This window comes from Simochromis diagramma, unplaced genomic scaffold (assembly GCF_900408965.1).
Source record: "Simochromis diagramma unplaced genomic scaffold, fSimDia1.1 OVJJ01000802.1, whole genome shotgun sequence".
In the NCBI taxonomy this organism is placed as follows: Eukaryota; Metazoa; Chordata; class Actinopteri; order Cichliformes; family Cichlidae; genus Simochromis; species Simochromis diagramma.
In genome coordinates, this window is record NW_024387492.1 from 6,890,869 (window position 1) to 6,903,544 (window position 12,676).

Below are 12,676 nucleotides of genomic sequence, written 5' to 3' on the forward strand. Positions count from 1 at the left end.
ACTTCAATATGGTGTTGTCCTTGTTGGATGTGACACAGTCATGGGTGTACAGGGTGTAGAGAATGGGACTGAAGACGCAACCCTGTGGAACGCCTGTGTTTGTAATAATGCTGGCTGAAGTCCTGGTGCTGATCCTGGCGGACTGGGGCCTGCCAGTCAAAAAGTCCTGTAGCCAGTCACAGAGGGTGGGGTGTGGGCCGATTGTTGCCAGCTTGTGAGTGAGTTTGTTAGGGATGAATGTATTGAAATTGGAGCTGTAATCAACAAAAAGTACCCTGATGGATGAGTCTTTGTTTTCCAGATGGGAGAGAGAATAGTGAAGGGCAGCAGCGATGGCATCTGGCGTGGACCCTTTGGCCCGGTAGGCATACTGCAGGGGATCCAGAGTGTCTGGGATGTTTCTCTGGATGTAGGCCAGCACCACTCTCTCAAAGCATTTTGCAATGATTGGAGTGAGTTCAACTGGTTTGTAGTCATTTAGGCAGGTGGCTGGGCTTTTCTTGGGGAGACGGATTGAGGGTTGTGGTCTTGAAGCATGTATGGGCCACCTCTGGCAAACCAGATCTGGGCCACCAAAGGGCCGTCATTCTTTGCGGTATGTGGGCCATGAGTAAGCACATTGTGTGGGCCAGATCCGGGCCATACCAATTTTGCTATGTGGGGTTGTACTGTAGACATGACCCAGGGTGTTCTTGTCATGGGTAGGAATGGCCACATGTTGGTGATGTTTTGGGTGTACAGTCCATAAGTTGCACTTATTAAAGTCACCAGTGATGATAAAAACAGCGTCTAAATGAGTTGTCTCTAATGCGCTGATGACGTCATGGAGTTTGCCGAGCGCTGCTGCGGAGCTAGCTTGTGGCTGAATGTAAACAATAGCCAAAAACACAGCTGAGAATTCCCGCGGCAGATAGTAGGGGCAGGGTTTTAGGAATATAAACTCTACGTCTGGCAAACTCTCCTTTTAATTGATTCAAGAAAGAACAAACATACACATATCAGGTATAACATTATGACCACTGACAGGTGAAGTGAATAACATTGGATTGTTTCTTCATTACAGCATCTGTTAGTGGGTTAGATATATTATGGAGCAAGTGAACATTTTGTCAAGCCTAAGATTTGAGCTTGTTTGAGAAGGACCAAATTATGATAGTTTGACGACTGGGTAAGAGCATCTCCAGAACTGAAGCTCTTGTGGGGTGTTCCCGGTCTCCATTGGTCATTATCTGCAATGCATTGTCTCATAGTTACCATTTAACAATATACACCTGAGACTAAAGTCCCACACACCAACACAAATCCTGATCCTAATGAGGATTAGTAGTAAGGATTTAGGTATGAACACAAGTTGAAAACACAGAGCGAAAATGAAAACCAGCACAAAGAGACATTTTAAACCAATCACCACAGTGATTCTACTGTAGCAACATGAACACATAGAAATGGATGCTGCCTGCTCATCAGTTTGTTACCTGTTGAAGTTCAGGATTTGGCTGAAACACTGAAAGAATGAACAATTACAAGGAATTGAAGTACTCTTTAAGAACCGAATACACTGAATACAAACAGATGATAAAAAAAATTTCTAAAAGTTATTCTCTTACATATACACCCACAGGCCATTTTATAAGGTACACCTGTTCAACTACTTGTTAATGCAAACATCTGATCAGCCAATCATTTTTCACCAACTCTAGGCATTTAGGCATGTAAACATGGTCAAGATGACCTGCTGAAGTTCAAAGCAAGTATCAGAATGGGGTAGAAAGATTATTTAAATTACGTTGAACATGACATGGTTGTTTATCTGAGTATTTCAAAAACTGCTAATCCAACAGGTTTCCCACTCAACCATCTCTATGGTTAGCCAAAAGGGTTCCCAACACTGTCCGGAAAAGAGTTAACTGATGAACTAATGAAATGGCTGGTGAGTGTATATGTGTATTTCTTATATATAGTCACTAAGCCTTTAGATACAAAAATATAACAGAATACATGATCAAATTCAAATATGTAACAAATCTGTGTCAGTAAATCATCAACATAATGTTAAAAGGCACCACCAACAAATATGCCCTACAGAATTGCAGAAAGATGCTTACAAGTTTTCAAATGTTTTACATTTTAAAAAGTTTTCTTTATATTTATTGTGTCGTATTCTTTTGACCTTTAACCCTGACTCAACGAGTCAGTGATTCCAGAATAATAGAACAATAAATCTGCAAGATAATGATGATTTGAAGAATACCAAACAGTCTGCAAGCTTACAGCCATACCACTCTGAGCAAGCCCGACTGGTGAATCTAAATTTGTCCACAGGTGCGAATGTGAGTGGTTGTTTCTATGTGTTAGCACTGCATCTGGGTGGTGACCTGTACGGGGTGTACCCTGTAATAGCACACCCCGCGGCCCTGATGAGGATAAGCAGAAGAGAATGGATGAATGGATAAACAGTCTGTAGTGGCTTTGCAAGCATCCTCCTGCGAACCAGTCAATCCATCTACTTAAAGATGCAGAATGCTGTCAATTCCTAAAATTGTTGAAATCAACTAAATATTATCAGTTTTGGGGATTTTTACATCAACAGTGTGGACCAAACACATTACAATTTGTTGGAAATTACATATTTTAAGACACAAACTAATTGAATGAATCAGAAAATAATGTGCTTATCTATTACTTAAAATGTTAGTGGCAGTCCTGCACAGACTTTCATATTTATTCCACTTTGTGCTGCAATTCTAAACATTATGTTGCCTTCTTAATAATTGTGAATTATTTTATTAGTGATGTTGGCAAGCTTGAAATTCTCTTTAGGGTGTTAGAGGAATTTAGGTTGTTCTGAAGTATGTTTTGCTGTGGGTTCGAGACTGGGGAGAGAGAGTTTGAGGAATCACTAGGCTGCCTGGTGGAACTCCAATCAGTGATTGAGTCTGAAAATTGGGAATTTGGGAATGACTCCAAAGATAAAGATAAAGTAGGGTTTTGAATTCCCTTAGATGACAGCTCATCCTCACTGCCTTTGTGATCCATGGAATAATTCCTAATATCCCGGCGGAATGATTTCTCTGTGTTTGCTTCCTTCTTACACAGAATAATGTAGCACTTTGTGAAGAACTGACAAAACAAGATGCCGTAGGCTGAGATGAGGATAACAACCATCTCCACTGCTGGAATGTACTTGCCTGTGACATTGGCATAGACTGGACCAAACATGATCCAGGAGATGAAGTAAATGAGCATTGCAAAAGTGATGAACTTTGCATCATTGTAACAGTCAGGCAACTTTCGTCCCTTAAAAGCAACACCAAAGCAGATGAGAGCCAAAAGGCCAATATAGACTAACATGGCTCCAAATGCAGGAATTAATTTCTCATTACAAAACATCAGTTTCATGTTGTTCTGTGTGATCTCTGAGTCAGCAGTTGGAGGACTGTGTATAAGCCACGTTGTAACGATAACCACTTGACCTGCCATGCAGACTGCAATAATGAGGTAAGGCTTGTAGAGCTTCTTCAGCACACTTTGAATGACCGGGTCAAACTCAAAGGCTAAGACGATCTTAAAGGACTTGACCATGATGCAGGAGACACACAAGGTAAAACTCAAGCCAAACACCACCTGCCGTGCTTGACACTGATAGCTATTGGGTGGACCACCAAATAATATAACACTAGTAAATGTGATCATAAGGGAGAGGAGGAGAATGATGCTGATTGGGCCAACAGATGAGCGCACAACAGGGGTATTCCAGTGTGCAAGGAAGATGATCCCAACAACAATGGTAAGCACTGCTCCTAAAGAAGTAAAAGACAGCAGCACAATAAGATATACATCACCCCATTTCAGAAAATCTATTTTTCTTGGCAAACACTTTGAACTGCCTTTTAGGGAGTAATAGTTTTTTTCACAAGGATTACACTTCTCCGAATCTGAAAAGAAAGAAAATAAGATCATTAGAATATGTAAGTTGGATTCAAGCTCCTTGAACTGTCAATGCAATAGACTGCAATATAAGCATTTTAAAACACTTATTTTGGCTTTTATGTAATTTTACAGTTAACTGATACAAATGGAGTTTACTGGTTTTTTTTATAATACATACCAGTGGTATTGGAAAAGGTGTTCTCAGCACAGGGTTCACACTGATAGCAGCAACGAGGCTGGCCCGAAACTGAAGTCTTACTGTAGCCAGGCTGACAGCTGTCTGTGCACCTGGAAGTCACGTTTCCCTGAGAGAAGAAAGAATCATGATTATTTTTTACAGTCTGTATAGTGTACTCTCTTTATTCTAACACACAAGTTTTTATATGCTAACTGCTTCTTAAACAACACAAGAACAAGAAAAAAAGAAGGAAGGAAAGTAAAAAAGAAACTGAGGAGCTAATCCAGTACACACAGTCATTCAGTTTTCAAGAAAAACTCCTTAAATTGAGTATTGACATTGATAAATATATGACAAATAAAACAAACCTATGTTCTTCCTGATGATAATGGTAATTTTCAAATACTTAGGTTATCATTTTAGTATGCCAATATTAGCACAACTAAGTATGATCAGATTGCCTTTAATTTCATTCACAAAATCAGTAGAGAGACAAATTGTGACCTTTGACAGTGCAAGAGTTAATAATTTAACCCAAAGTCTGTATCAAATAACATGGTAATCAACAGTGATTTCTTTAAATATGAAATATCAATATCAGCATAGCATTAGAGTAACATTTAGTGAATCACCAGAATTGGTAAGATTCATCTTCTACACATCTTAAATATTTTTTTTAAATATCAATTCAACATGGCTTATGAATGAACCACCAATGAGTCCAACAATATATTAATCCTGCCAACACTGACTGTAGATAATGTGAATATCTAAAAATAAAAAAAAATGAATGAATGGAAGAAGAATAAAACAATTTGACAGTGGAGGGCAAGTTATTACTTACAATGTAAATGTAGAAAGCATGTTTTGTTTCCTGCGAGATGAACGTCAGGCTATTTTGCAATATACTGTAGCGAGCTACAATGTCATTTACGTCTAGAGACTCTGAAGTCTGCTTCCATAGGACGATATCGTATTCAGTGTTGAGGTCACCATGGGGATCAAATGAATAGTTTTTCCCATCCATGTGGAACTTTGCCTTCCATAGGGCCCCTCGTAACTGAAATTGCAGTGTGTGTGAAAATATTGATTAAAAATAATGTATCTAAAGTGGACAGGACAAAACATCATACACACAGATTAGGTACAACATTATGACCAGAGACATGTCTTTTCATCATAGGACCTATTAGTGGGTGGAATGTATTAGGGAGCATGTGAATATTTTGTCCTCAAAGTTGATGTATTAAAAGCAAGAAAAATTGGCTAACCGATTGGGTCAGAAAATCTCCAAAACGTCAGCTCTTGTGGGTTTTTCGTGGTCTGCAGTAGTCAGTATCTATCAAAAGTAGTCCAACAATAGAACCAGTGACAGGATCATGAGTGGCCAAGGCTGACTGATACACATGGGGAGTGAAGGCTGGTAGAACTACTATATATACCCCATTTCTCCTGCAATCTTTTTTTTTCTTGAAGCTCCAGCTTGAGAGTTCTGTAGAGGGAGCTTTAGGGTTCTTGAGGTTTCTGTGCAATATCTTTGCTGTTTCTAGGACTGCATTTCTCTGGACAGAGATCTCAGATGTTGTTCCTGGAATCTGCCAAAGCCACTCACCCAGTGTGGAGGTCACTGGCCCAGCTGAGAGAGGAGCTATATCTCCTAAAGCTTCGTTGATATTATTGCTGTAGATCAAGTGGTGTGGATCAGTGAACTGATGTCTCGTTCACTACTGGCATACAGCTTGATGTTATCCATGTAGAAGAGGTGGCTATTGACTACTCCATTCCATAGTCGGAATCCATAGCCAGTCTTTTTAATGATCTCACTGAGGGGGTTCAGGCCCATGCAGAACAGCAGTGGAGACTTGATGAAAACTTGTGCTATTGGCTTGAAGTTGCTCTCTAGTGTTGTTTCCCCCATCCACATTGTATTCCTGATGAAGGTCTTACTTCATCAGTTCTTAATCCAGACTTTTCAGGATCCATGGCATGGCATCCAGGCAGTGCACAGCTTGGTGAGTATGGTCTTGTCTTATTGGCTGGTAGTTGCATGGGACAGGTCCCTTCTACTGTCCAAGCCTTTGTTTAGCCATTCCAGGTGTCTCTCGTCCATTGGCAGCTGGTTCATTTATGCTGCCAGATGCTCGTGAAGTGCAGTCAGCTTCTTTAGCCAGTAGGCATGAATCATGTCAGGCCCTGGTGCTGTTCAACTCTTCATACTAGGGACCCTTTTTTTTAGATGTCTGCATCTGTGATGGTCACTGGATCCTGTTCAGGGAGATGTGGTTTGCTCTTAAATCAACTAGCCACTGAGCCTTTTTTGGGTTGTGGCCTTCCATTTGCTTTATTGACAAGGCTGTGAGTCTTCGCCTTTAAGTTTTTAAGGCCTCGGGTATGCACAGCTTGCTGCAATTTTAGGCACCCCTTTCTTCATTATCACCTTTCTGCAGTCCTGCATCTTGGCCTCTAGCCTCCTTCTCCATGGAGGGTACTGCTGCTTGTGCTGTTCATCTTCCACCCATCTTGTAGCAAGCATCTCAGTGGTCACTGCTGCCATGGTGTAGATAAGCTGGTTGGTTTTGAGATCTGAGATCTCTGTCATATGTATGTATATATATATATATATATATATATATATGTAGAGAGAGAGAGAGAGAGAGAGAGAGAGAGAGAGAGAGAGAGAGAGAGTGTGTGTGCATTTACCTCCAATGGGGATGGGCGTTTTGTCTTGCAGTCTCTGTCAGTGCAGAGGTCTTCAACAGCCTGAGCTATTGCTTTAACCGCCAGTTCTATACTGAACACAGCAGATGGATATATCATAGTCTTTAACTTCTCTGATGAAGTCGACCCATGCTGCTTTAAAAATGTAGACAAGAATGGGTTGTTGTTGTGGTGGCTTGGATTTTCATCAAGGTCATCGAGATATCGCTTCAACTTGGTTGTGTTTCCAGATTTAAAAGTGATCCCAATGATTGTTCCTATGTCACTCAAAGTATGTTTTTTTGTATTCAGTATTTCAGGTGATTGTGACCAAATATCACTGGCCAACCAAATTCTCCTTGTTCCTTGTGGATCATTGAGAAGTTTTTGAAAAATATACATCATATGGTCAGGTTTCGCGAAGGACACAATGACACTGACGTTTTCATTATCTATGATGGTTTTGACTGTAGACTCAATGCTCTTTCCCAGCAAATAATCATTTAAATTATCTGGAAGAACAGAGGTGAAGGCGAAGCAGATGCCTTTTTGGTTTGTATAGTACCAGAGCCGCTCAGTTATATAGCGAGCATATTCACCATCGGTTGTCAGCACACCGACCCAAGTCCATCCATTATTATCAAGAATCTCGGAGATGGCACGAGCTTGGTGATTATCTTGTGGTACAGTCCTCATAAAGCTTGGAAAACGGGTTTTATCACTTAGAAGGCCAGAGGTTGCACCATAACTTATCTGTGGAAATAATCACAAAACATTGTTTGGACAAGTGAAACATGCTTTTCATATTCTGCCTGCATTCATTCTTTTACAGTGCAAGGATATTTATGGTTATGTTTTACAATAAGTTTGAAAAAATTAAGCACTGTATTATCACAGCTTGTTAGCTGAGTACAGAATGGAAAGGTATATCAGGTCATTTCATCCATTCTCTGAATAATAGCTGCTGCTGTTTGAATAATAGACTTTACATTCAGTAATAACTACTACTACTACTACTAATCATCATCATCATCATAATCATAATAGATCCAAATAGTCAGTCATACCTCGGGTATATATTCCAGGTTGAGTAGCCTTGTAACTGCTATGGCTATCTCTGAGTAGTAACCACCAATGACAGCAAGGACAGGGGAAGACTGCTGTGCACTAGTGTTACCTGCAAAAATGTATTCAGTGACACAATTACTGGCATTTACATTAACTTATATTAAGACAGTAGGATTACAAACAATTACATTTACATTTACCTAAACTGTGGGCAAAAATCTTTATTTAGGTGTAAATTTGACTAAGTGTAGCTTTTCAGCATGTACATAATATTACTTTTACGAAACTACAATTAAGACAAAGGAATTAATCAAACCGACTAGCCAGAAAATTCTCATATTTTTCACTTTTTTCCCCCTCAGAGTACTCACAGTTTCCCCTCATAAAGGACGGGATTTTTCTCAGGGAGGTAGTAACGTCACCACAGGAGTCAAGTATAAGATATCCCAAGGTGAGGTTCCCCAACTCTTGCTTCTGATTTATCTCCTCCAGCGCCTGCACCATTATCAGAGACTGGACCAGGTTAGCCGTGCTAAACCTGCATGGCACAATCAGATATGTTATATACAAATATACCCTAATTTAATACACACTTTGACACTCATTGCTAAAGAGTAACAGCACCTGTCACATATCTGGTTTTCACTGCCATCATAATTCACAGTGACATTAACGCTTTCGTGAATCGGAAACAATCCTCCAATAATGATGTCGCCTTCTGCTGTGGCCTGTTCGAAGGATTTGGTACCATGGTGTGATAAAACTACAAAAAAGATGCAGAAGCTGAAAGAATGTTTCATCTTCCTCCAGCTGTCCATCTTGTTAGTAGAAATCTTCTTCGAATAATCTCCGAAAACGTGCTCTGAAAAATCACTTGTGTGTATCCCTTCAGTGTGTTTGCAGAAGACAGAGCTGTGGATAAACCTCTTTAACTTGAAATACTGCTTATCTTTTTTTTTTTTTTTGGGGGGGGGGGGGCTTTTTATGGTCACATGGGGTTTGATGTCACTTCAAGACATGGAATGTGAAAATGTTATCGCTACTTCCAGGTAATTATTCTGATAAGTTTCAGTGTGGTTTAAAAAAAAAAGATAAGAAGTATTTGGACAGGTGTTGTATTGACATTACTCATATCCACTGTGTATAAAGATAATTTGGCTTACAGTTCAGTAAACCAATCTGTTGGCAGTGCTGTTATATAATACTGACATACTATCCTACTATACTTGGCAAGACAATGCTAGGTATTTCCCCAATAGGCTTAAAAATAATTCTATAGATGCTAAAGTAAGAAAAAGAAGTAAGAGGGCTCTGGTGCCAAATTCTTAACTTATGTCTTATCTGTAACACTTGTTTGTGACTTTGACTGTGATCTTTAATCAGGTTAAACAAGATTTGTTGCACACACCTCTGTACTGCATGCATTTCCTGGTCTCCCTTGGCTACTTTTCTGATTTTATTGCCTCAACAAAACCCCAAATTGTTCTGTTACAAAAGAACACAAGAAGAATATGTAAAAAAAAAAAAAATAGCATCATATTAATACAAGTGAAAATGTGCTACTAAAAATAAATAAGGCTACAAAATATCCAAGCATAGAAAGTATCTAAGTTCGTTTAAGCTTAATTTATAGATTTATGTGCTTTTTGATACTCCACTACATCTAATACTTTTACTTAACTACATTCACATCAATGCTGCTGTTAGCAGTTGCTTTGAGGATTTAAAAGTGTGTATTTACACATAAAAGTGCTGTCCATCCATTTTCTTCCATGTACACAATTCAGGGACACTTGAGCCAGAGCCAGTCCCAGATGCCACAGGGGAAGAGGTTGGGTGAAACCTGTACAGGCTGCCGATCATGTTGGAGAGCTAACAAAGAAAGGCAGACAAATGTTCATGCTCACATTCACACCTATGGACCACCCTATGCATGTTTGGATTGTGAGAGGAAGCATGAGTACTGAGGGACAACTCAAGCACAGATTCCACACAGAAAGTCCCCGGCCTGGATTTTAACAGTGGACTTTTCTACTGTGAGCCAATGGTGCTAACCATCATGCCGCCCCATTAAAATGAGTAATCATCACACAGTTGCTGCAGCTTTGTTTGTAAAATATCATGATGTGAATTTCCTGTTCCACTTTAGATTGAAATCTCTTGACCTTGGATGCCATTTGAGTACAAAGCACTCTTTGTTAAGTACAGTGAACCAGTCTGACAAAGTTTAAGGTTTCTGATATGGTGCTTTATCCTGCTGAAAGTAGTCAGAAGATGATCATAAATTAATGGACATGGTCAGGTATAATACTCAAGTAGTCTGTGGTTTTTAATGATCCTCAATTGGTACCAAAGGGCCCAAAATGTGCAAGAGAAAATATCATCTACACATTATAATACCAGCAGGAGCAGCGGCCCGATGGAGCTGTTTTTTCATGTTGTTCACACCAAATTGTGATCCTATCACTTGCATGTTACAGTAGAAATAGAGACTCATCAGACCAGGCAACGTTTTCCCAATCTTCATCAGTTTTGGTGAGCCTGTGTGAATTGTAACCTCAGTTTTCTCCTCCTAGCTGACAGCGAAAAGGAGAAAACTGAGCCATGGTGTGGTTTTCTGCTCATATAGCTTATTTGTTCAGTGGTTCAATGTGTTGAACATTTAGAGATGCTCTTCTGCATACCTCAATTGTAACAAGTGGCTATTTGAGTTAGTGTTCCCTTCCTATGAGTGGAGAGAGTCATTCTCCTCTTACATCAAAAAGCCAGAGAACTGTTGCTCACTGGATATTTTCTCTGTTTCAGACCATACTCTATAAACACTAGAGATAGTTGTGTGGTAAATTCCCAGTAAATCAGTAGTTTCGAAATACTCAAACCATCCCATCTGGCACCAACAATTATGCCATTTCATTCCCATTTTGTTGCTCGGCCATCTTAACCATGCCTACTTGCCTAAATGCTCTGAGATGCTGCAATGTGATTGGCTGATTAGATATTTCTCTTAACAAGCAGTTGAACAAGTGGTCCTAATGAAGAAGAGATAAAATTCTCGAAGATCAAAGTTCATTTTTTTTTAATGGGTTAAGGAGCAATCTTGTGCTACTGTCACACATATGAAAGAGGAAGTTAAACAGAAGTATCAGGTTATAAGTAACATTCTTGCATCTATCCCGTGCACTGAATGTCAGTTTCACTACATGTCTCTTGATTGATTCTGACAATTTAACAATTACAAGTTTTTTTCTGATAACTAAATCCAAGTGCAAAGTACAAAATGGAAGAAGGAAAGTCAGATTTATTATTTTTATTACATATGATTTCACTGTTAAAAGGCACTGCTTTACTTATTTAAATCACCATGTCAACATGAAAACTGGAACATGGAGCATCTGACAGAAGTCGTGTCACAAAAGTCATCTGATGTAAAAAAAAAAAATCTGCCAAATCACGCACGTGGAGCTACTTGCTGTGGTGACCGCTTGTGAATAAATGAGGAGCGGAAAGTATCTACTTCTTTATAAGATGCCACAGTCCTGTTGTTCTCTGCTTTTGTTACTCGTCGAATATCAAACTTGAGCATTATTCTCTTGTGAATAACTTTGTATTAGCAACATTGACTGTATAAAAGGATAAGCATGCAGTCTGTAGAGAAATATGATGTGTATGATGTGAGTTTGAAGAAGTGCTTGTTGTTTGTGGCCTGAGAGCAGTTTCAATTCTAGTGTGAAAAACCTGAAGTAGAGCTTTAGATACATTATAATTACAATTGCAAAAGTGACTTACAGTACAATATCCCGCGAACACACTGAGGCGTCATGTTCAAAGCAAACTAGTTATTTCAAACAGTGCAGCACATGTTTGCATAACAATGACAATGAAACAGAATTATAACAGGCCGCCAATTTAAATCTGTTTACTTGTCGTAATGTTGGAGCTGTGCTACGTTTTACACAAACTAAGTAGCCATGCTGTGTATTTCAATCAGCAATATTGTTCACAAACTAATGTTAATAACCATTCATACAAACCAACTCACTCTATGTACTTCCCAGGTTTTGAGACTTTTATCACTTTCTTTGTGCCATTTCTTTCCCACATTTGCTTACAATAGCATTCACACAACTGTAAGGCCTTAAATAGAGTCATGTCAGTTGAAAGTCTGCACAGGGTGGATTTTCCAGTCTCCTACCTGCTTCTCTGCAGGTTTTAAAGGTGTGAAAGGACTTTTGTGATTCTTCAGATATTAAAAATAGCAGGAAGGTTTGTTCCACATAAAAGAAAAAAAAGATAAGACTTAACAGTAAGACGGAGGTAGAGCTTTTACAGACATAACTACAGCAGGTTGTTTCCTTCATTCCAGTTTTTAAACTTATTGGCAAGACTGCCAGCTTTTGATTGATAGGGAGTCTCAGTGTACACAGTGCCACTACTCTCAAGCACAACGCACTACACACCCAGTGCTGCAGAAGTTTTGTCAGCTTTAGATTAGAGTGTATTATGTTTCCACAAATTGATATTTTTAGTTATGCCAATGATACAATACAATACAATAAAGATTAACTTTATAGGAATGACATGTTAGTTTGTGACAGATAATCAAGAAAAAGAAACAAAAAAACAACATTTTTGTACTCCCAGCAGAGGTGTCTTCTGTACAACTTTAAAATTTGTCAACTTAAACCTCATTACCTATGCATGCTGTTTTCTGAATCACGGTTCAAAAAATAATGTTACCATTAGTCAATACTAAAAGACGTGGTATAAATACTTCCCAGTTTTAGGGGGTGTTTTCACTTTCTC

The 12,676-nt window shown here is 39.1% G+C and overlaps 1 protein-coding gene across 2 annotated transcripts; it reads right to left on the bottom strand.

Moving 5' to 3' along the window:
• Positions 1–947: 947 nt before the first annotated feature.
• gprc6a (G protein-coupled receptor, class C, group 6, member A) lies at positions 948–10,078 on the bottom strand. 2 transcript variants are annotated; one of them, XM_040017603.1, is made up of 7 exons: positions 9,615–10,078; positions 8,245–8,411; positions 7,873–7,982; positions 6,809–7,558; positions 4,953–5,168; positions 4,109–4,235; positions 948–3,935 (listed from the first exon to the last, which is right to left on the bottom strand). In XM_040017603.1, exons 1-7 carry the CDS (start codon positions 9,734–9,736, stop codon positions 2,779–2,781), a joined length of 2,649 nt encoding a protein of 882 aa, XP_039873537.1. In that variant the 5' UTR covers positions 9,737–10,078; the 3' UTR covers positions 948–2,778. The 2 variants fall into 2 exon arrangements, with proteins under 2 accessions (XP_039873537.1, XP_039873536.1); XM_040017602.1 differs by lacking the exon at positions 9,615–10,078 and adding an exon at positions 8,498–8,826.
• Between the last annotated feature and the right edge of the window lie 2,598 nt (positions 10,079–12,676).